Source organism: Salvelinus sp. IW2-2015, unplaced genomic scaffold (genome assembly GCF_002910315.2).
Source record: "Salvelinus sp. IW2-2015 unplaced genomic scaffold, ASM291031v2 Un_scaffold1235, whole genome shotgun sequence".
Lineage (NCBI taxonomy): Eukaryota > Metazoa > Chordata > Actinopteri > Salmoniformes > Salmonidae > Salvelinus > Salvelinus sp. IW2-2015.
In genome coordinates, this window is record NW_019942790.1 from 1 (window position 1) to 24,909 (window position 24,909).

Below are 24,909 nucleotides of genomic sequence, written 5' to 3' on the forward strand. Positions count from 1 at the left end.
CCCCAAGAGGAAGGAGAATATTGCCCGTCTCTTGTGTCCAGAATCTAATGCTTTCTGTCGGCTACACACGAATCTAATGCTCTCTGTGGTCAGAAGTCTTGTGCATCTACGTCGCTTTCTGGTGGTCAGAATCTAATGCTTCTCTGTGGTACTAGGTAGGATTCGGTTGCTGTTGCTCTACGTCTTGTGGTCCAAGAATTAATGCCTCATCTGGCTGGGTAGCTAAGAATCTAACTGCTTCTTTGTGGTCGAGTTAATCATAATGCCTCTCTGTGGGTCTCAGAACTAATGTTCTCTGTGGTTCTAGAATCTAATTGCCTCTCTGTGGTCCGAATCTAAGCTCTCTGTGGTCTAGAATCTCAATGCCTCTCTTGTAGGTCTAGAATCTAATGCTTCTCTGTGGTCGGCAGCATCTAATGCGTTCTCTGTGTGGTCCAGAATCTAATGCTGTCTCTGTTGGTCCAGGACTCTAATGCTCTCTGTGTCTGAACTAATGCCCGGTCTCTGTGGTCCGCAAATCTAATGCTTACTTCTGTGGTCCATAATGTCTAATGCCTCTCTGTGGTCCAGAATCTAATGCTTCTCTGTGGTCCAGAATCAATGCTTCTCTGTGGTCTAGAATCTAATGCCCTCTCTGTGGTCCAGAATCTCATGTCTCTCTGTGGTCTAGAATCTAATGCCTCCTGTGGTCCTAGAACTAATGCCTCTTCTGTGGTCCAGAATCTAATGCTTCTCTGTGGTCTAGAATCTAATGCCTCTGTGGTCCAGAATCTAATGCTTCTCTGTGGTCTAGAATCTAATGCCTTCTGTGGTTCAGAATCTAATGCCTCCCTGTGGTCCAGAATCTAATGCCTTTCTGTCGTCCCGAGAAGAATCTAATGTTCCTGTGGTCGAAGAATCTAATGTCCGCTTCTGTCTTCTAGAATCCTCTTCCTGATTCTCCATGGGAAACCATAGTGTTAACGCATTGGTACAAATGCAAGTGAATGTAGATATAAACAAAGAAGTTAAATAAAACAATAAAAAATGTACAGTAAACACATTTCACTCACAGAAGTTCCAAAATGGAATAAAGACATTTCAAACTGTATATTATTAGTTCTATATGCAGTGTTGTAACAATGTGCAAATAGTAAAAGTACAAAAGGGCAAATAAATTAACATAAAATGGGTTGTATTTACAATGGGTGTTTTTGTTTTCACTGTGACTTTTCTTGTGTGCAACATGTTACAAAATCTTTGCTGTTTGTTATTGCACATTGTGGTATTTCACCCAGTAGATATGGGAGTTTATCAAAATTGGTTTGTTTTTCAAATTCTTTGTAGATCTGTGTATATCTGTAGAGAAATATGTGTCTCTAATATGGTCATACATTGGGCAGGAGGTTAGCAAGTGCGAGCTCAGTTTCCACCTAATTTTTGGGCGGAGTGTGCACACGCCTGTCATTCTTCTTGAGAGCCAGGTTCTTGTCCTACGCGGCTTTCCTCAAAGCAAGGCTATGTACACCGAGTCTCTCTCTCGCTCTCCTTAAGCCACTCGAACCGATAGGTCAGTTTTATATTGGTCCACTGCAAGATGTTCCACATGAACGCCTGAGACTGAGGAATGTTAGAATAGAACACCAGCCACCAGTGGGCACCTCACCACAGAGAAGTGAGTGACATACACAAGGCCATTAACTGCCATTAAAATGAGCTTCAGGAAAAGTCCCGAATGGGAAAGACAAGACAAGGTCAAGATAACAGAAAACAAGTTCTTTTTTTCTGGACATATTTCTTTTGGATGCAGAATGTGTGAGTGATGTGTTATGATGATGGGTGAAAGCATGCAAGGGGTGTCTGGAGCTGGTTTGGTGCTGTTGAGCGGTGGTTAATTCAATGTAGTTGACAGACAGACAGACAGACGAGGGGCAGAATAATATGACTCATTCTTTTATGGAGTTTTTTCGGAGGGCAATTAAAATGCAATTAAAAACTTGCAGTAAATGCAAAATCACAAATAAAAGCAATTTCATGAAACCTATAGTTCAGAGCCAGTTTATCAATCCCATCAGGCATCGCTGTGAAGAGACGAAACATCCCCTTCTATAATAAATACTAAATTAATCATATATGTACACCTCCTTACCCAATCACGCACAAACGGAAGGGAGGCAGCTGGCGGCATCGATGACTACCTCAGTGATACATAGCATTTACAACATATGGGTGACTATTCAAGACAATATCCCAGAAATGTAGGAGGGAAGGAGGAAAGGAGGGTAGCCGGAAAGGGACGTAATTCAAGTTGATTACCATCAGTGTGCTTCAAGAGGGGCTGAACTGGTTCTCTCTGGTGATTGGTTTTGCCTTTGAGCCTTCTCCTCCCTCTCTGTTGACCGTCTGTATGTCTCTGCCTCCTCCTGCCCCTCTCTGTTGACCGTCTGGTCTGTGCTCTCCTCCTCCTGCTCTTCTGTTGACCGTCTGTATGTCCTCTCCTCCTCCTGCCCTTCTGTTGACCGTCTGTCTGTCTCTCCTCCTCCTGCCCCTCTCTGCTTGACCGTCTGTCTGTGGTTCAGTTGTCCCCGGGAGAGGATTTGACCAGAACAAGGGGGGGTCCTCCTGCTCGCTGTCGAACCCAGAGAGGAATCCAGGGGTGTTCTCTCTAGGGGCGGACTGGTCAGGACTGGCGACTGCGGACACAGCAAGGTGAACCTGTAGATTGATGTCTGGAGCTGGAGGTGGAAAGAGAAAACACAGGTTCTTTATAGATGAATCATGTAAGCCTAACCGGTTTTTCTATCAGTGTAGAAACACAACAGGTTCTTTATAGATGAACATGTACCTAACGGTTCCTATCAGTGTAGAAAACACAACAAGGTTCTTTAAGCTGATCATGTAGCCTAACGGTTCCTATAGTGTAGAAAACACAACAGGTTCTTTATAGATTTGCACATGTAACCTAACGGTTCACTATCAGTGTAGAAAACACAACAGGTTGCTTATAGATGTACATGTAACCTAACGGTTCCTATCAGTGTAGAAAACACACAGGTTTCTTATCGAATGAACATGTAACCTAACGGTTCCTAGTGTAGAAAACACAACCGGTTCCTATAGATGAACATGTAACCTAACGGTTACCCTATCAGTGTAGCAAAACAACAACAGGTCCCTTATAGATGAACATGTAACCCTAACGGTTCCTATCAGTGTAGAAAACACAACAGTGTTCTTTATAGATGAACATGTAACTAACGTTCCTCTATCAGTGTAGAAAAACACAACCATTCTTAATAGTATGAAACATGTAACCTAACGGTTCCTATCAGTGCTAGAAACACAACAGGTTTCTTTATTAGCATGAACATGTAGCCTAACGGTTCCTAATCAGTGTAGAAAACACAACAGGTTCTTTATAGATTGAACATGTAACCTAAACGGTTCCTAATAGTGGTGAAAAACACAACGAGGTTCTTTATAGATGAAACATGTAACCTAACGGTTTCCTATCAGTTAAGAAAACACAACAGGTCTTTATAGATGAACAATGTAACCTAACGGTTCTATCCAGTGTAGAAACACAACAGGGTTCTTTATAGATGAACATGTTAACCTAACGGTGTTCCTATCAGTGTAGAAAACACAACAGGTTCTTTATAGATGAACATGTAAGCCTAAGATGTTCCTATTCAGTGTAGAAAACACAACAGGTTCTTTATAGATGTACAATGTAACCTACGGTTCCTATCCAGTGTAGAAACACAACAGGTTCTTTATAGATGAACATGTAACCTAACGGTTTCCTATCAGTGTAGAAAACACAACAGGTTTCTATAGATGAACATGTAGCCTAAGGTTCCTATCAGTGTAGAAAACACAACAGGTTCTTTATAGATGAACATGTAAGCCTAACGGTTCCTATCAGTGTAGAAAACACAACAGGTTCTTTATAGATGAAACATGTAACCTAAAGGTTCCTATCAGTGTAGAAAACACAACAGGTTCTTTATAGATGAACATGTAGCCTAACGGTTCCTATCAGTGTAGAAAACACAACAGGTTCTTTATAGATGAACATGTACCTAACGGTTCCTTTCAGTGTAGAAAACACAACAGGTTTTTTATAGATGAACATGTAGCCTAACGGTTCCTATCAGTGTAGAAAAACACAACAGTGTTTTTATAGATGAACATGTAACCTAAACGGTTCCTATCAGTGTTAGAAAACCAACAGGTTCTTTATAGATGAACATGTAACTAACGGTTCTATGTTAGAAAACACAACAGGTTTCTTTTATAGATGAACATGTAACCTAACGGTTCCTATCAGTGTAGAAAAACACAACAGGTCTTTATAGATGAACATGTAAGCCTAACGGTTCCTATCAGTGTAGAAAACACACAGGTTCTTTATAGATGAACATGTAGCCCTAACGGTTCCTATCAGTGTAGAAAACACCACAGGTTCTTAATAGATGAACATGTAACCTAACGGTTTCCTATCAGTGTAGAAAAACACAACAGGTTCTTTATATGAACATGTAGCCTAACGGTTCCTATCAGTGTAAGAAAACACAACAGGTTTCTTTATAGATGAACATGTAGACCTAACGGTTCTAGTGTAGAAAACACAACAGGTTTTTATAGATGAACATGTAACCTAACGGTTCCTATCAGTTGATAGAAAAACACAAACAGGTTCTTTATAGATGAACATGTAACTAAGGTTCCTATCAGTGTAGAAACAACAACAGGTTTTTATAGATGAACATGTAGCCTAACGGTTTCCTAGTGTAGAAAACACAACAGGTTCTTTATAGATGTACATGTAGCCTAACCGGTTCCTATCAGTGTAGAAAACACAACAGGTTCTTTATATAGATGAACATTGTACCTAACGGTTCCTAGTGTAGAAAACACAACAGGTTCTTTATAGATGAACATGTAGCCTAACGGTTTCTAGTGTAGAAAACACAACAGGTTCTTTATAGATGAACATGTAAGCCTAACGGTTCTATCCAGTGTAGAAAACACAACAGGTTCTTTATAGATGAACATGTAGCCTAACGGTTCCTATCAGTGTAGAAAACACAACAGGTTCTTTATAGATGAACATGTAGCTTAACGGTTCCTATCCCGTGTAGAAAACACAACAGGTTCTTTATAGATGAACATGTAGCCTAAAGGTTCCTATCAGTGTAGAAACACAACAGGTTCTTTATAGATGAACCATGTAACCAACGTTCCTATCAGTGTAGAAAACACAACAGGTTCTTTATAGATGAACATGTAGCCTAACGGTTCCTAGTGTAGAAAACACAACAGGTTCTTTTATAGATGAACATGTAACCTAACGGTTTCCTATCAGTGTAGAAAACACAACAGGTTCTTTATAGATGAAACATGTAACCTAACGGTTCTATCAGTGTAGAAAACACAACAGGTTCTTTATAGAATGACATGTAGCCCTAACGGTTTCCTATCAGTGTAGAAAAACACAACAGGTTCTTTATAGATGAACATGTAGCCTAACGGTTCCTAGTGTAGAGAAAACACAACAGGTTCTTATAGATGAACATGTAGCTAACGGTTCCTATCAGTGTAGAAAACACAACAGGTTCTTTATAGATGAACATGTAGCCTAACGGTTCTATCAGTGTAGAAAACACAACAGTGTTCTTATAGATGAACATGTAACCTAACGGTTCCTATCAGTGTAGAAAACACAACAGGTTCTTTATAGATGAACATGTAGCCTAACGGTTCTATCAGTGTAGAAAACACAACAGGTTTTTATAGATGAACATGTAACCTAACGTTTCCTATCAGTGTAAAAAACACAACAGGTTCTTTATAGATGAACATGTAAACCTAACGTTCCTATCAGTGTAGAAACACAACAGTTCTTTATAATGAACATGTAGCCTAAACGGTCCTTCAGTGTAGAAAACAACAACAGGTTCTTTAATAGATGAACATGTAACTAACGGTTCTATCATGTAGAAAACACAACAGGTTCTTTATAGATGAACATGTAGCCTAACCGGTTCCGTATTCAGTGTAGGAAAACCAACAGTTCTTTATAGATGAACATGTTAGCCAACGTTCCTATCAGTGTTAGAAAAACACAAACAAGGTTTTTATAGATGAAACATGTAGCCTAACGGTTCCTATCAGGTGTAGAAAAACAACAGGGTTTCCTTATAGATGAACATGTAACCTAACGGTTCCTAGTCGTAGAAAACCCAACAGGTTTCTTTATAGATGAACATGTAGCCAAACGGTTCCGTAGTGTAGAAAACACAACAGGTTCTTATATAGATGAACATGTAGCCTAACGGTGTCTAGTGTAGAAAACACAACAGTGTTCTTTATAATGAAACATGAACCTAACGGTTCCTATCAGTGTAGAAAAACACAACAGGTTCTTTATAGATGAAACATGTAGCCTAACGGTTCCTTATCAGTTGTAGAAACACACACCCCCAGGTTCTTTATAGATGAACATGTAGGCCTAACGGTTCCGTACAGTGTAGAAACACACCAGGTTCTTTATAGATGAACAATGTAGCCTAACGGTTCCTAGTGTAGAAAACCACAACAGGTTCTTTATAGTATGAACATGTAGCCTCCCGGTTCCTATCAGTGTAGAAAACACAACAGGTTCTTTATAGATTACATGTAGCCTAACGGTTTCCTATCAGTGTAGAAAACACAACAGGTTCTTTATAATGAACATGTAGCCTAACGGTTCTATCAGTGTAGAAACACAACAGGTTCTTTATAAGATGAACATGTAGCCCCTACGGTTCCTAGTGTAGAAAAAACACAACAGGTTCCTTTATAGATTGAACATGTAGCGGCTAACGGTTCCTAGTGATGAAACACACAACAGGTTCTTTATAGATTGAACATGTAGCTACGGGTTCCTAGTCCAGTGTAGAAAACACAACAGGTTTCTTTATAGATGAACATGTATCCTTAACGGTTCCTATCAGTGTAGAAAACACAACAGGTCTTTATAGATGAACATGTAACCTAACGGTTCCTATCATGTAGAAGAACACAACAGGTTCTTTATGATGAACATTGACGCTAACCGGTTCCTATCAGTGTAGAAAACACAAACAGGTTTTTATAGAAATGACATCATGTAACCTAACGGTTCCTATCAGTGTAGAAAACACAACAGGTTCTTTATAGATGAACATGTAAGCCTAACGGTTTCCTAATCAGTTAGAAAACACAACACGGTTCTTTATAGATGTAACATGCTAACGCTAACGGTTCCTATCAGTGGGTAGAAAAACACAACAGGTTCTTTATAGCTAGAAACATGTACCTAACGGTTCCTATCAGTGTAGAAAACACAACAGGTTCTTTATAGAATGAACTGTAGCCTAACGTTCCTATCAGTGTAAGAAAACACAACATGGTTCTTTATAGAGACATGTAACACATAACACTAACGTTCAATATAGTGTAGAAAACACAACAGGGTTCTTTATAGATGAACATGTAGCCTAACGGTCTATCAGTGAGAAAACACAACAGGTTCTTATATGATGAACATTTAGCCTAACGCGTTCCTTAGTGTAGAAACACAACAGGTTCTTTATAGATGAACATGTAGCTAACGGTTCCTATCAGTGTAGAAAACACACCAGGGTTCTTTATAGATGAACAGTTAACCTAACGGTTCTATATCAGTGTAGAAAACAACAACACGTTCTTTCATAAGATGAAGCATGTAGCCCTAACGGTTCCTATCAGTGTAGAAAACACAACGGTTCTTTATAGATGAACATGTAGCCTAAACGGCTTGCTATCAAGTGTAGAAAACACAAAAGTTCTTTATAGATGGAACATGTAGCCTACACGGTTCTATCAGTGTAAAAAACACAACAGAGTTTCTTTATAGATGTACATGTTAGCCTAAACGGTTCCTATCATGCTAGAAAACACAACAGGTTCTTTATAGATGAACATGTAGCCTAACGGTTCCTTATCAGTGTAGAAAACACACAGAGGTTCTTTATAGATGAACCATGTAGCCTACGTTCCTATCAGTGCTAGAAACCACACAACAGTGTTCTTTATAGCATGAACATGGAGCCTAACGGTCCTATCAGTGCTAGAAAACACAACAGAGTCTTTATAGAGTGACACATGTAGCCTAACGTTCCTTATCAGTGCTAGAAAACACAACAGGTTCTTAGAGATGTACATGGAGCCTAACGGTTTCCTATAGTGTAGAAAAACACAAAACAGGTTCCTTATAGATGTCATGTAGCCCTAACGGTTTTCCTATCAGTTTGGTAGAAAACACAACAGGTTTCTTTATATGATGAACATGTAACCGTAACGGTTTCTAGTGTAGAAAAACACAACAGGTTCTTTATAGATGAACAGTAACCTAACGGTTTCCTATCAGTGTAGAAAACACAAAGGTTCTTTATAGATGAACATGTAGCTAACGGTCCTATCAGTGGTAGAAAACACAACAGGTTCTTTATAGATGAACATGTAACCTAACGTGTTCTATCAGTGTAGAAAACACACAGGTTCTTTATAGATAACATCGTAGCCTAACGGTTCCTATCAGTTGTAGAAAACACAAACAGGTTCTTTATAGATGTACAATGTACCTAACGGATTCCTATCAGTGGTAGAAAACACAACAGGTTCTTTATAGATGAAGCATGTAGCGCAACGGTTCCTATCAGTGTAGAAAACACAACAGTTCTTATAGATGAACCATGTAGCCAACGGTTCCTATCAGTGTAGAAAACACAACAGGTTCTTTATAGATGAAACATGTAACCTAACGGTTTCCTATCAGTGTAAGAAAACACAAAGGTTCTTATAGATGAACATGTAAGCCTAACTGGTTCCTATCAGTGTAGAAAACACACAGGTTTATCAGATGAATTTGCTAGTTCCGATCAGTGATAGAAAACACAAGTTATGTGAACAGATCCTAAAACGGTTCCTATCAGTGTAGAAAACACAACAGGTTCTTTATAGATGACATTGTGCCTAACGGTTCCTATGCAGTGTAGAAAAACACACACAGGTGTCTTTATAGATGTAACATGTAGCCTAACGTTTCCTATCAGTGGTAGAAACACAACAGGTTTCCTTATAGATGTCATGTGCCTAACGTGTTCCTATCAGTGTAGAAAACACAACAGGTTCCTTTAATAGCATGTACATGATAACTACGGTTCCTAATCAGTGTAGAAAACACAACAGTTTTCCTATAGATGTACATGTAACCTAACCACGGGTTCCTATGCAGGTAGAAACACAAACAGGTTCTTTATAGATGACATGTGAGCCTAACCGGTTTCCTATCGTTAGAAAACACAACAGAGTTCTTTATAGATGAACATGTAGCCTAACGGTTCCATCAGTGTAGAAAACACAACAGAGTTCTTTATAGAATGGAACATGTAGCCTAACCGGTTCTCCTACTCAGTGTAGAAACACAACCAGGTTCTTTATAGATTGACGCATGTAGCCTAACGGTTCTACAGTCATGGTAGAAAACCACAACAAGGTTCTTTATAGATCACGTGCCTAGATCGGTAATCTCCCTCCTCTAAGATTACGAAACACCAACTCCATTAACCATGTTCCATTATCTAGATGAACATGTAGCCGCATAACGGTTCACTATCAGTGTAGAAAACACAACAGAGTCTTTATAGATGAAACATGTAAGCTAAACGGTTTCCTATCAGTGTAGAAAACACAAACAGGTTTCCTTATAGAATGTACATGTGAGCCTACGGTTCCTTATCAGTGTAGAAAAACACAAACCAGGTTCTATTATAGTGAAAGCTGGTTAGCCTAACGTTCCTATCAGTTAGAAAACACAACAGGTTCCTTATAGATTACATGTAAGCCTAACGGTTCCTAATCAGTGTAGAAAACACAACAGGTTCTTATAGATGTACATGTAAGCCTAACGGTCCTATCAGTGTAGATAGAAAACACCAACAGGTTCTTTATAGATGAACATGTTAGCCTACACGGTTCGCTATCAAGTGTAGAAAACACAACAGGTTCTTTATACGATGAACCTGTAGCCTAACGGTCCCTATTCAGTGTAGAAAACACAACAGGTTTCTTTATAGATGAACATGTAGCCTAACGGTTCCTATCAGTGTAGAAAACACAACAGGTTCTGTTATAGATGAAAATGTTAGCCTAACGGTTCCCGTATCCAGTGTAGAAAACATGGTACAACTAACACAGATTAGTTTTACAGTTGTGGCTCAGTGAAAGTACATAGACCAAGATTAAGTAAGTAGTTAGAGGAACTTTAGAGGAGCGAGAAAGAATGCCATTCAACCAGTCACTAAAATAATGCAGTGAATTCAAATGTGAGCAGCTGGCTTGTTTGAGAGAACAGATTCTTGTCATTCTGCTCAGACAGTGTGAATATTTTGTGACTTGGTAACACATGGTGAAAACTAATACAATGCTGCTGATAGATTTGAAAATGAGCAGGATACGGGCCATCAATATGTAATGATTCTACCTAAAATTTCAATCTGTGGCAATTCTGTCCCCTTGATAAAATTGGTGCACACCTGAACGTGTTTTGTTTTTGTTGTGGACGTGAAGAACTGGAACTAAGAAGACTAATTCGATAGTGTTTCCATTGTAAGGTTTGTTTCTGAAAGGCCATCCTCTTATAGATTTTCTCAAATGTCACCTGAATTTCCAGCGCCCGACGCCGAGCCCCTACAACTAACGAGCTGAGGGACAAGAGGCTGCAGCTCATTCTCCTCAGACTGAGACTGCTCCTGCAAACAAGAGCATTCTCCTCAGACTAGACTGCTGCCTCACAAAAAGACTTCCAGCTCCAGACTGTGCCAGGATCTCGCTGCTAGCGCTCAAAACAAATTTCGCTATACTAACTTGCTGCAACCATCTCTCAACTAGACTGCTGCCCTGACAAACAGACATTCCTCAGACTAGACTGCTGCCTGCCAAACAAGACATTCTCCTCAGACTAGACTGCTGACCTGCCAAACAAGACATTCTCCTCAGACTAGACTGCTGCCTGCCAAACAGGACATTCTCCTCAGACTAGACTGCTGCCTGCCAAACAAGACATTCTCCTCATACTAGACTGCTGCCTGCCAAACAAGACATTCTCCTCATACTAGACTGCTGCCTGCAAACAAGACATTCTCCTCAGACTAGACTGCTGCCTGCCAAACAGACATTCTCCTCAGACTAGACTGCTGCCTGCCAAACAAGACATTCTCCTCAGACTAGACTGCTGCCTGCAAACAAGACATTCTCCTCAGACTAGACTGCTGCCTGCCAAACAAGACATTCTCCTCATACTAGACTGCTGCCTGACAAACAAGACATTCTCCTCAGACTAGACTGCTGCCTGCCAAACAAGACATTCTCCTCAGACTAGACTGCTGCCCTGACAAACAAGACATTCTCCTCAGACTAGACTGCTGCCTGCCAAACAAGACATTCTCTCAGACTAGACTGCTGCCTGCAAACAAGACATTCTCCTCAGACTAGACTGCTGCTGCCAAACAGACATTCTCCTCAGACTAGACGCTGCCTGCCAACAGGCATTCTCCTCAGACTAGACCGCTGCCTGCCAAACAAGACATTCTCCTCAGACTAGACTGCTGCCTGCCAAACAAGACATTCTCCTCAGACTAGACTGCTGCCTGCAACAAGACATCTCCTGACGATTCTAAAAAAGTATCTTTGTCAAAAGTCCGATGAATGCAATATGCTATTTATAATGCTGTGATATAGTAGTGTTTTCTCTCTGCATTTCCTGTTTGGTTACAGTGATTACAGTGTCATGTTTTGAGAGATGTGAAGTCTTAATACCATCAGAGTTGTTGTTCTGCCTCGGTTGTCATTACAGATCTGACGGCTGGTAAATTCCCCTTCTAACATGCTGCCTGTGGTGCCAGCAGTACCATAACAGAGAACTGTGTTTGTTTGCTGATTAGATATCAAACACTACACACCTCAGTCAAGCATGAAATGGAGCAGATTTTGTTAACGGATTGTGTGTGTGTGTGTGTGTGTGTGTGTGTGTGTGTGTGTTTTGTGACCAAAAAAAACACAATTGTAATGGTGTGTTTGAACAGTCCTTGATGATCGAGCTAGTCTAGCATAGAAGTACAATGTATGTTCTAGTGATCCTATTTCTATGATTGAGACAAGTGTCTAGTGACCTGTGATAACATCCCTACACCAGCGCTATTCAGATCTCACCTGGAGGTCCTGAGTACTGCTGCATTTCTGTTCTACCTGATAACTAACTGAACACAATGTTAATGCAACAATCAACATTTTACTGAGTTAAAGTCATATAAGAAATCAGTCATAAATAATTCATTAGGCCCTAATTATGGATTTACATGACTGGGCAAGGTCGCCATGGGCCACCCACTGAGGACCGGCCAGCCATCAGAATGAGTTTGCCAAAAAGGTTTTACAGAAAGAAAAGTGCTCTTTCATCAGCTGTCAGGAGGCTGGTCTCAGCGATCCGCAGGTGAAGAAGCCGGATGTAGAGTCCTGGCTGGTTGGTAGCACATGGTCTGCGTTCTGAGCCCTTGGACGTATTGCCAAATTCTCTAAAACTTCGTTGGAGCCAGCTTCTGGTTGAAAATGAACATTAACTCTCTGGCAACAGCTCTGGTGGAAATTCCTGCAGTCAGCACGCAAATGCCGCACGTCCTCAAGAACTTGTGGCAGTGTTGTGTGACAAAACTGCACATGAAGAGTGACGTTTATTTCCACACAAAAGGTGATGTCAAATGATCTGCATTCTGTTATCACTGTCAGGTGGAGGATCGATAAGGTGAAGCAAGCGGATCGTAGAGTCTGGTGTTGGACACATGGACTCTCTGCTCTACACTTACGTAGCGCTTTGTGAATCTCTACCAGCTCTAAATGAACCTCACAGCTATCTAATGTGACCCTTACAGTAGCAGCTTGGGACAAAAATCTCACATGTGCATTTGATGGATTCTGTCACAAACACCAGCTTATACATGAAATGCATCGCATGTAGGCTGAGATAGGCAGTAATCTTCAGACAGCAACACTGAGCACGCTAGCAACCGGCACGCTTTAACAGAAGTGCGCAAGCAAGCAAACCGCACTTACCAGAGCAGCACCGGCTTACAGAGCAGCAACCCAGCTTTACAGAGCAGGTGCAACCCAGCCTTACAGAGCAGCAACCCAGCCTTTACAGCAGCAACCAGCTACAGAGCAGCAACCCAGCCTGAAGCAGCACCCAGGCAGTAGCAGGGTTTTTCTGGGTTATTATTACTGAGAGACAGACAGGAGGGATGCTGCTGTGTGAATTCCCTGTGCCGCTCTGGTCGTGATGATAGAAGAAAGGTATTCCTTTAAAGACTGATCTCAACCCTCCTCACCCCTCTTTACGCCCTCCACTTTCCCCCGGTACTGCCAACTGAACAGGAGGTGTCTGTGTTTGAGGAGAGACAGTTACCTTCCTTCTCCAGTCTTATTAAGATAGTCCAGCCAGAGTGCTCTTGGGGAAACTTTAACTTCACCCAGCCCATCAACTTTACTTTTGTAAACTTTGAGACACGCGGCACAACGAGAGCAGGCCTTGTACTGTTCTCGTCACTTGACAGTCAGGTGAGTGTGTTGTGTGCGTCCTCTTCTCCTCTTTGTCATCTAGCAGAGACACGTTGTCACGCTGGTCTATTTCTGACTTGGTGTACGTTACGCCTGCCAACGTGTGTGTGTGTGTGTGTGTGTGTGTGTGTGTGTGTGTGTGTGTGTTGTGTTGTGTGTGTGTGTGTGTGACACTCACCAGTGCTGGGCCTGTGGAGTGGGGACTCACACAGCTCACAGTAAGGAGGGCAGGATGCTGTTGGAGTAAGTACAGGCCCCACAACTCCACTCATCTCCCTTCCCCTGATCTGGTGGTCCTGGTCTGGGTCAGCCTTGGTTTCGGGGTCCCTTTATCAGAGAGCCGACGGGGGGTAAACAAAGAGGCCAGGGGGCTGCTGCTGGTGTCTCTCCCCCCATGGAGGACCTCCTCTTCCCCCCAAGACGAGACCTGGGGCTGTGGGTAGCGCTGGGGGTGGGCAGCCGCAGCCTCTTCACCTGGGGAGAGAAGTCTAGGTCCTGGAGGTCAGGGGGATCTTGAGTTGAAGTTTTTCTTCTTGTCGTTCTCTGGGTTTTCCACATCTATAGAACCCTCCTTCTCTGAGGGGGTAACGGGGGATAGGCAAACCTCACCCTCTGTTCTCTTCCTCTTCTTCTCTTTACCAGCGTCCGGAGAGAAGAACGAACGAATGTCGTGCTGTTTGTCCTTCTCAAACTGCAGAGGAGGGATAGAGTCACGGTAAGACTGTTGTAAAGTACGTCATTCATCTGATCTGTTGTAAAGCACGTCATTCATCTGATCTGTTGTAAAGCACGTCATTCATTCTGATCTGTTGTAAAGCACGTCATTCATCTGAATCTGTTGTAAAGCACGTCATTCATCTGATCTGTGTAAAGCACTGTCATTCATCTATCTGTTGTAAAGCACGTCATTCATCTGATCTGTTGTAAAGCACGTCATTCATCTGATCTGTTGTAAGCACGTCATTCATCTGATCTGTGTAAAGCCGTCATTCATCTGATCTGTTGTAAAGCACGTCATTCATCTGATCTGTTGTAAAGCACGTCATTCATCTGATCTGTTGTAAAGCACGTCATTCATCTGATCTGTTGTAAAGCACGTTATTCATCTGATCTGTGTAAAGCACGTATTCTCTGACATAACCAGTGCCTCACATGGTAAATAACCCAGATCACTAGACCAGTGCCTCACATGGTTAAAACCCAGATCACTAGACCAGTGCCTCACATGGTTAAATAACCCAGATCACTAGACCAGTGCCTCACTGGTTAATAACCCAGATCACTAGACCAGTGCCTACATGTTAAATAACCAGATCACTAGACCATGCTCACATGGTTAAAGACCCATCACTAGACCAGTGCCTCACATGGTTAAAGAACCCAGATCAAGACAGTGCCTCACATGGTTAAAGAACCCAGATCCTAGACAGTGCCTCACATGGTTAAAAACCAGATCACTAGACAGTGCTCACATGGTTAAACCCAGATACTAGACCATGATCACATGGTTAAAACCAGATCGCTAGACAGTGCCTCACATGGTTAAATAACCAGATCACTAGACCAGTGCCTCACATGGTTAAAGAACCCAGATCACTAGCCAGTCTACGTTAAAGACCAGTAGACAGTGCCTCACATGGTTAAATAACCCAGATCACTAGACCAGTGCCTCACATGGTTAAATAACATCGACATGTACTGTCCAGTCATAGACGCATGCCTCACATGGTTAAAAACCAGATCACTAGACCAGTGCCTACATGGTTAAAGAACCCAGATCACTAGACCAGTGCCTCACATGGTTAAAGACCAGACACTAGACCAGTGCCTCACATGGTTAAAGAACGTCCTAACCAGTGCCTCACATGTTAAAGAACCAGATCACTGACCAGTGCCTCACATGGTTAAAGAACCCAGATCACTAGACCAGTGCTCCATGGTTTAAAGACCAGATCACTAGCAGTGCCCATGTAAGAACACAGTCACTAGACCAGTGACTCACATGGTTAAGAACCCAGATCACTAGACCAGTGCCTCACATGGTTAAATAACCCAGATACTAGACCAGTGCCTCACATGGTTAATAACCAGATACTAGACCAGTGACTCACATGGTTAAATAACCCAGATCACTAGACCAGTGCCTCACATGGTTAAATAACCCAGATCACTAGACCAGGACTCACATGGTTAAAGAACCCAGATCACTAGACCAGTGACTCACATGGTTAAAGAACACAGGATCTTTGTCATTCTCAACCGCTGCCAGGGTCGTCTCGCTTGGTGTCCATGCCTCGGCGAAATTCAGGAAGTCCCATTTGTCCTTATCCCCAACTCTGCCTTTAAGTACTCCTTCTTACCGTTCAGAGTACTGCCCGTTACCGTTTCCTGTCAACAACACAGACACACACACAGTCTCCTATCAGAACAACACGTACAAAGAAACTCCACTCAAAAATTAAATGTTTTGGACTTTCAAGAAGCATTTTCCTTTTAAACACTTAATGGCAGAAAATTGACTAAATCAGGGAGGCGCAATCAGGACTTGTCAATAAAAAAAACTTGTTTTGCTACAATGTGCACTAATGAACGTGACCATAAACTGCTCTGTTCTTTGCAGCATAATTAACAACAAGGTCAATAAACAACAAATAAACACCAAGGTCAACAACCTCACTCTGATACTTCTGTAATGGTCTTTAAAAGTGTTTTTCTAAAGAAGGAAGGCAGTCATTTTCTTGATTCAAATCCAGTTCATTGGAAACGGTGGTCCTGCAGTGGATATTAGTACCCCATAGAATTACAGATATATTGAGTGTACCCGCCATTCAACCCATTGTGTTCCAGTCAAAATGACAAGGTGGTCTCGGGGGCTTTGTGCTGTCCCTTTAAGTAAATCTACAGTACCAGTCAAAAGTTTGGACACACCTACTCATTACAAGGTTTTTCTGTATTTTAACTATTTTCTACATTGTAGAATAACAGTGAAAACATCAAAACTATGAAATAACACATATGGAATCATGTAGTAACCAAAAAAGTGTTAAACAAATCAACATATATTTTAGATTCTTCAAAGTAGCCACCCTTTGCCTTGATGACAGCTTTGCACACTCTTGGCATTCTCTCAACCAGCTTCATGAGGAATGCTTTTCCAACAGTCTTGAAGGAGTTCCACATATATGCTGAGCACTTGGGCTGCTTTTCCTTCACTCTGCGGTCCAACTCATCCCAAACCATCTCAATTGGGTTGAGGTCGGGTGATTGTGGAGGCCAGGTCATCTGATGCAGCTCTCCATCACTCTCCTTGGTCAAATAGCACTGTTGGGTCATTGTCCTGTTGAAAAACAAATGATAGTCCCACTAAGCYCAAACCAGATGGGATGGCGTATCGCTGCAGAATGCTGTGGTAGCCATGCTGGTTAAGTGTGCTTTGAATTCTAAATGAATCACTGACAGTATCACCAGCAAAGCCCCATCACACCACCTCCTCCATGCTTCACCGGTCATGTTCATTGCTCATGTTTCTTGGCCCAAGCAAGTCTCTTCTTCTTATTGGTGTCCTTTAGTAGTGGTTTCTTTGCAGCAATTCAACCATAAAGGCCTGATTCTGTCCTCTGAACAGTTGATGTTGAGATGTGTCTGTTACTTGAACTCTGTGAAGCATTTATTTGGGCTGCAATCGGATGTGCAGTTCTCTAATGAATTTATCCTCTGCAGCAGCCTTCCTTTCCTGTGGTGATCCTCTTGAGAGCCAGTTTCATCATAGCGCATGGATAAGTAGGTGTGTCAACTTTTGACTGGTACTGTATTTCTATGAAAAGTACCCATCTTCCAGTTAAAACACACATGCACGCACACACACCTTCCTGTTGAGCATGCCCCACATGACGGTGTCAAAGGTTCCCTTGGCGATGAGGTAGTGCACGTGGACGGAGGCGGTCTGTCCGATGCGGTGCGCCCGGTCCTCAGCCTGCTTCACATGGCCAGGGTTCCAGTACAGCTCAGCAAACACCACGTGAGTGGCCGCTGTGAACGTCAGGCCCTGGACACCACAGAACACACAGGACACACTCACTTAAGGGAAGAACTCACCGGAAGCAGACAGGCGGAGAAAGCAGAGCGAGGCGGGTGAAAAGTACGGGAACAGGCTGAGCAGTGACTGTATGCTAGCAGGATAGTACATATACAGTTGAAGTCGGAAGTTTACATACACTTAGGTTGGAGTCATTAAAACTAGTTTTTCAATCACTCCACAAATTTCTTGTTAACAAACTATAGTTTTAGCAAGTCAGTTAGGACATCTACTTTGTGCATGACACAAGTAATCTTTCTTACAATTGTTTACAGACAGACTATTTCACTTATAGTTCACTGTATCACAATTCCAGTGGGTCAGAAGTGTACATACACTAAGCTGACTGTGCCTTTAAACAGCTTGGAAAATTCCAGAAAATGTCATGGCTTTAGAAGCTTCTGATAGGCTAAATGACTTAAATGTAAATGTAAATGTAATTGATATAATTTGAGTCAATTGGAGGTGTACCTGTGAATGTATTTCAAGGCCTACCTTCAAACTCTGTGCCTCTTTGCTTGACATCATGGGAAAATCTAAAGAAATCAGCAAAGACCTGAAGGTAACACGTTCATCTGTACAAACAATAGTACATTCTGTCTCCTAGAGATGAACGTACTTTGGTGTGAAAAGTGCAAATCAATTCCAGAACAGCAGCAAAGGACCTTGTGAAGATGCTGGAGGAAACAGGTACAAAAGTATCTATTTCCACAGTAAAATGAGTCCTATATCGACAAAACCTGAAAGGCCACTCAGCAAGGAAGAAGCCACTGCTCCAAAACCGCCATAGAAAAGCCAGACTACAGTTTGCAACTGCACATGGGGGACAAAGATCGTACTTTTTGGAGAAATGTCCTCTGGTCTGATGAAACAAAAATAGAACTGTTTGGCCATAATGAGCATCGTTATGTTTGGAGGAAAAAGGGGGAAGCTTGCAAGCCGAAGAACACCATCCCAACCGTGAAGCACGGGGGTGGCAGCATCATGTTGTGGGGGTGCTTTGCTGCAGGAAGGACTCATGCACTTCACAAAATTGATGGCATCATGAGAAGGAAAATGATGTGGATATATTGAAGTAACATCTCCAGACATGAGTCAGGAAGTTAAAGCTTGGTTGCAAATGGGTCTTCCAAACGATGCCGACAATGACCCCAAGCATACTTCCAAAGTTTTGGCAAAATGGCTTAAGGACAACAAAGTCAAGGTATTGGAGTGGCCATCACAAAGCCCTGACTCAATCCAATAGACAATTTGTGGGCAGAACTAAAAAAGCTTGTGCGAGCAAGGAGGCCTACAAACCTGACTCAGTTACACCAGCTCTGTCAGGAGGAATGGGGCCAAAATTCACCACAACTTATTGTGGGAAGCTTGTGGAAGGCTACCTGAAGCATTTGACCCAAGTCAAACAATTTAAAGGCAATGCTTCCAAATACTAATTGAGTGTATGTAAACTTCTGACCACTGGGAATGTGATGAAATAAATAAAAGCTGAATAATATATCTTACTTACTATATTCTGACATTTCATATTCTTAAAATAAGTGGTGATCCTTAACTGACATAAGACAGGGAATTTTTACTAGGATTAAACATCAGGAATTGTGAAAAACTGAGTTTAATGTATTTGGCTAAGGTGTATGTAAACTTCCGACTTCAACTGTAATATTATAATATCACCTATGCTTTTATCTCACAGTCATGCATTAATTTGACATATGGGTGGTCCCCGGGAATGGAACCACCACCCTGGCTTTACAAGCGCCATGCTCTACCAACTGAGCTACAGAGGACCATGCTCTACCAACTGAGCTACAGAGGACCATGCTCTAACACTGATGACTACAGGAGCACCACTGCTCTACCAACTGAGCTACAGGACAGCACCCTGCTCTAGGCCATCTATGCTCACTGGACGCACCCGCTTCTCACCAACTGAGCTACAGAGGACCATGCTCCTACCAACCTGAGCTACAGGACGCCCTGCTCTACCAACTGAGCTACAGGGACACCTGCTCCTACCATTACGAGACGTTACAGAGGAGCCATGCTCTACCAACTGAGCTACAGGAGCGCCCTGCTCTACCAACTGAGCTACAGGAAGCCGATGCTCTACCAACAACTGCAGGCTACAGGAGGGCCCTGCTCTACCAACTGAGCTACAGAGAGGCCCTGCTCTACCAACTGAGCTACAGGAGCGGCGCCCCACTGGTCGCTCTACCAACTGAGCTACAGAGGCCATGCTCTACCAACTGAGCTAAGAGGACCTGCTCTACCAACTGAGCTACAGGAAGCACCACCTGTCTACCAAGCTGCGCTACAAGGACCATGCCTGCTACCAACTGAGCTACAGAGCGCCCTGCTCTTCCAACTGAGCTACAGAGGACCATGCTTCTAGCCATCTGAGCAACTAGAGGAGGCCCTGCTCTACCAACTGAGCTACAGGAGGCACCTGCTCTACCAACTGAGCTACAGGAGCGCCCTGCTCTACCAACTGAGCTACAGAGGACCATAGCTCTACAACGAGCAAACAGAGCGCCTCTCTACCAACTGAGCTACAGGAGCCCGCGTCTACCAACTGAGCTACAGGAGCGACCCTGCGTCTACCAACTGAGCTACAGAGGACCATGCTCTACCAACTGAGCTACAGGGACCATGCTCTACCAACTGACTACAGAGGACCATTGCTACCAACTGAGCTACAGAGGACCATGCTCTACCAACTGAGCTACAGGAGCGCCTGCTCTACCAACTGAGCTACAGAGGACCATGCTCTACCAACATGAGCTACAGGACGTGCTCTACCAACTGAGCTACAGAGACCATGCTCTACCAACTGAACTATAGAGGACCACACCTCCAATCAGCTTTGCTGATCGCGATGTTGTTTCCATAAGTGGATGAATTGGTGTAACGTAGCATGTACCTACCTCTTCCAACTCAAATGAGCTCGGGAAAAAAGTGAATCATTCTTGGTTGTTGTGTGTACTACAGCTCTAGCGATACAACACAAAAAGAGAGCACAAGTTTTAATTGAGTGAGCGTCAAAGAGGACAACCTGCCCGCCCCGCTCGGATAGCTCATTAGATTTCAAAACAACAGATTCTAAAATAAAATCACACACACGCTTCGCATGCTCGCCTTTAGTGAGTTTAGGCCATTAGTCAAGAACGTCAAGAACTTTCTCACTGTTTTTAATGCCGTTTTAATTTGAGAGCTCTGGAAAGAAAGACTTCCTATCCATTTACTACATATGACAAATAAACTGGAACGGGTCTTGGAAAATATCAATCAAACAGTGTTACTGTGGACTGGAATTAAGACACGTGCCTGACACCACTCGGATTGCGGTGAGCATGTTAAACAGATTTGTTGTCAACATGACAAATGTAGTGTAGAGCGGGACAAATGAGAAACAAATGATATGTAACTTAAGGGGACTACTTGGTTGTAGGTGAAAGTAATTTTCACAGCTAGATACTAATATTCAACCCTAGGCGTAGGACTGGATATCATATGAATCACAAGGGTACATCAGTAGAGGCCTAACGGCGTATATATATTGTGGTATTTCAATTGAGACTGATTTCTAAGCAACTAAAATCAACAAGTACCCAGTAACTCTAGCAGATGCTAACTCGATCGTGGACTGGGAGGAATAGTTCATTCAGCGATGTTTGGAAACTTAAGTAAGCGCTTACTGTTCCATCCGCGTCATGATCGTATTGTCCTATACACAGGTTGTTTACTGGGACTGTGATTAGGACCACGTGGCTTGACAGCTTAGGAGAACCAGTGTTGGTCAACTCATGGGTATAGCGTAAGCAATAGGAATGTGGAGATCGCTAGGTTAGCTAGGCTATGGCAGAACTTGGAAAGACCTGGATTAGGAAAGCACGTGCACGTTCGGTGCGATAGTTCATATCAGCCCGTGTTAGCTGGGTTCGACAGGGAAGCGCACCGATCGAGGACACAGGGTGGATGTGATACAGTGTTACTGGGATCTGCGAAATTGTAGACACATGGTGGATTGTATACAGTCTTGACATGGACTGGGGAAGATGCTACGGACACGTGTGGATGTATACAGTGGATTACTAGGGACGGCGGGCAGAATTAACAGCCTGGAAATTTTACGAACACACCTGCACGTGAGAACACTGATATACGAGTCCGTACATTAGTGGTTCACCTGGAATTTTTGCAACATGGGATGATGTATATGCCCAGTGAGGGCATGGGGGTCTGTACCGCAGTAGAGAAAACATCATATGCATGACATAAATATCTAATGTCATCTACATGTTCACTATGAGTGCTGCTTGACAGCAGGTGCCAGCACAAACGTATTCACCTGCCCAGCGCCTGTATGCTCGAGGTTACGGCACACGCAGTCTACAGGCGTCATACCTGGCGAAACACCTGTTGAGTGAACCTAGGTGGAATGGACAGCTTCTGAGGACGGAACCACTGCCATCTAACAAGATCGGATGTATAACATGACACCCTGCTGCTGAGAGGAAGAGGGGGAGAGAGAAGGGGAAAGTTAAGAGGAAGAGCCAGGAAAGAGGGAGAGGGGAGGTCAGTGGCTTCATTGAGTGTCGGGAAGTGAAGCGTGGTCATTACTGATGGGACACTGCCAATGATAGGCGAATGGCAGAACATGGCCTAGACGCAAGGACAAGTAACGGATAGGCGAAGAGGCCTTGAGAATTGTCATAGGCCTTCTGGACTGTAAAACCTTACCTTCTTGAACCCCACCACTAAAACAGCACCGAAACAGATTCGCCCCCTGATAGCATTGTTGTATAAGAAATGAGAAACAACAATACTAATCACAGAAACGCGCTCAGGCATTCATAACTGACACCAGCGTCAATCCGGGCACAAACTGACAATGTCCCCATTACACACCAACAGTGTGGTGAAAGAAAATTTGCTGGCACCGTAAAACCCCTCAAACTTTTACAGATGCACAACCTAGAGAGCATCCAGGGATCGAGCCTGCAAATATCGAGCCGCTTGACGGGTGCAACGTGCGCACCGCCCGGCCGACGCCCTAGCAAAAGCTCTCCAGAAGTGGTGGTTCACGAACAGGGACACCAATCCTTGACAGCCCAAACAACACATCACCGGGGGCAAAAGATCTTGTCCTGCCCTCCAGGACGAACCTACAGACACGACTCACACAATGTTATCACAGGAATGACCCAAAGCAAGAAGTTGCATCCCAAGAAGGCAACAACCACCCGCGGGACAGCAGCCACGTGCCTGTTCACCTCTCGCTACCAGGTTCCAGAAGGATAAGTCCACAGTACGAGGTTTGCATCAAAGCTGGAACGAGACCCTCATGTAGCAGAAAACAGCTTCTAGGCTCTTATAGCCGGTATCACCACAATACGTGTGAAACAGGCATGCTACGGTGAGGCACAGTAACGGGAGGGCTCAGGCTAGCCATTTTAGCCAACCAGGTTATATGAAACTAAAGACTTGAATGATCCACTGAGGCCACTTTAATAAATAGAACACTAGTCACTTTATATACACTGTCACCAAATATCCTTGCAGTTTACCCATACTCAATATAAAATCAATAACTGTACTCCTAGCTATTCTACTGTATCTTATTCTATCACGCTCTCACAGCTATGCAAAAATTTGTAAGCTTAATTGGGATGCCATTCCTTAGTTACTGTTATGACGATAAGTGTATGACTGCGTGATACTTTGATGTTTACTGTATTGTTATGGTTTATTTAGGCTACTGTTTTTGTGATTGCTTCGAGATCAGCTACAAAAGAGTCATTTCGCTACCCCGCGAAATTAACATCTGCTAAAAACACGTCAGTATCGATGACTCTATTATCTAACATTTGAATATTTTTGACATTAGTCAATTCCCCTTCCACACAGACTGTACCCATATACAGGAAGAACAATGTTGTGTTCTAATACACCTGTCACAGTGATGTCATTGATTTCGTTATTTCTTTATTTGATTAGTCGTGTCTCTCCCCCCATCTCCCCCTCCCCCTSTCTCCCCGTTCTCACAGCTGTAGTTCATCACYGCAGCATGCAGCTCCTTATTTTAGTCTTTTTCCTGTTAATGGGTGATGATGCTTCTGCGAGTGGGAGACTTTTCAGATGAGAAGGTGTGATCCCGTATCAGATAACAGCAGACGACACCTATACCCTTCCTCTCACATCACTGGCATCCAGATGAGACTGGCTTAAAATAAAAACTGTGTGTGTGTGTGTGTTTTACAAACTTCTGTTTTGAGTTTCTACATAATTGGAGATGAGATTCAGCAACACTTGGAGAACAATGGAATAAAATAAAATAAAAAAAGCTTCTTTATTGCTAAAATGTAGAACCAACGTTGGTTAATAAAAAAATCWAATAAATAAATTCCACTTTCCTTCAAGTGTTGCTGAATCTCCTCTCTCCTTGGTTGGAAAGCGAGGTAGCGACAGTGATCCCTTCCCTTTGAGTTTCTACATAGACAGTCTGTTGTAGTGAAAACACAAGCCGTTTGAAGTGTGTGTGMTATCACTACCAGTGGCTGGTTCAACATGTGTAGACRTGAGGGGAAAGCACACAGGTACATAACACTAACATGTATCTGCTGCTGTCTGCACTGTATCTGCCSTTCTGCACTCGGAGACAAACACACAGAGTGCATTTACATTTGAAKATTTTATTCATTTAGCCGACGCTCTTATCCAGAGTGACTTACAGGAGCAATTTGGGTTAAGTGCCTTGCTCAAGGGCAGATCTTTCACCTAGTCCGCTCGGGGATTGGAACCTTTCGGTTACTGACCCAATGCTCTGAACTGCTAGGCTACCTGCAGCTACAGGGTGGAACTCTCTGGTGTTGTGTAAACACTGACAGTCTWTGACCCCCACGCCTGGGAATCATGGTCCCTACAGGGCTGTGACGACAAKATCAGGGTTTTGTGACGCCTGTCCAGTAGGAACACAAGGTTACATTTCTCCAGCCCCATCCCTCAGCTTTAATGGCAAWAACAGTGGTGGGCTGCTGTTCAACTGAAAATCAAATTAAATAACTGTGTATTTAAAAAGGCCCAGTGCAGTCAAAAGTATATTTTTCTTGTGTTTAAAAAAAAATCGTATTGTACAACAGTTGATAAAAACTAACACTGTAAAAGTGTGATAAAAA

General features: G+C 42.8%; 1 protein-coding gene across 1 annotated transcript in view; it reads right to left on the minus strand.

Annotated features, from left to right (window-relative positions):
* Positions 1-2,307: 2,307 nt before the first annotated feature.
* The window catches only part of zranb3 (zinc finger, RAN-binding domain containing 3), a 58,305-nt gene continuing 35,703 nt past the window's right edge, over positions 2,308-24,909 (minus strand). The window contains 8 exon segments of the mRNA XM_070438848.1: positions 2,308-2,714; positions 13,835-13,889; positions 13,891-13,919; positions 13,968-14,181; positions 14,183-14,347; positions 15,881-15,990; positions 15,993-16,044; positions 17,522-17,733. Of these exon segments, the coding sequence (XP_070294949.1) occupies positions 2,308-2,714; positions 13,835-13,889; positions 13,891-13,919; positions 13,968-14,181; positions 14,183-14,347; positions 15,881-15,990; positions 15,993-16,044; positions 17,522-17,733 (1,244 nt within the window).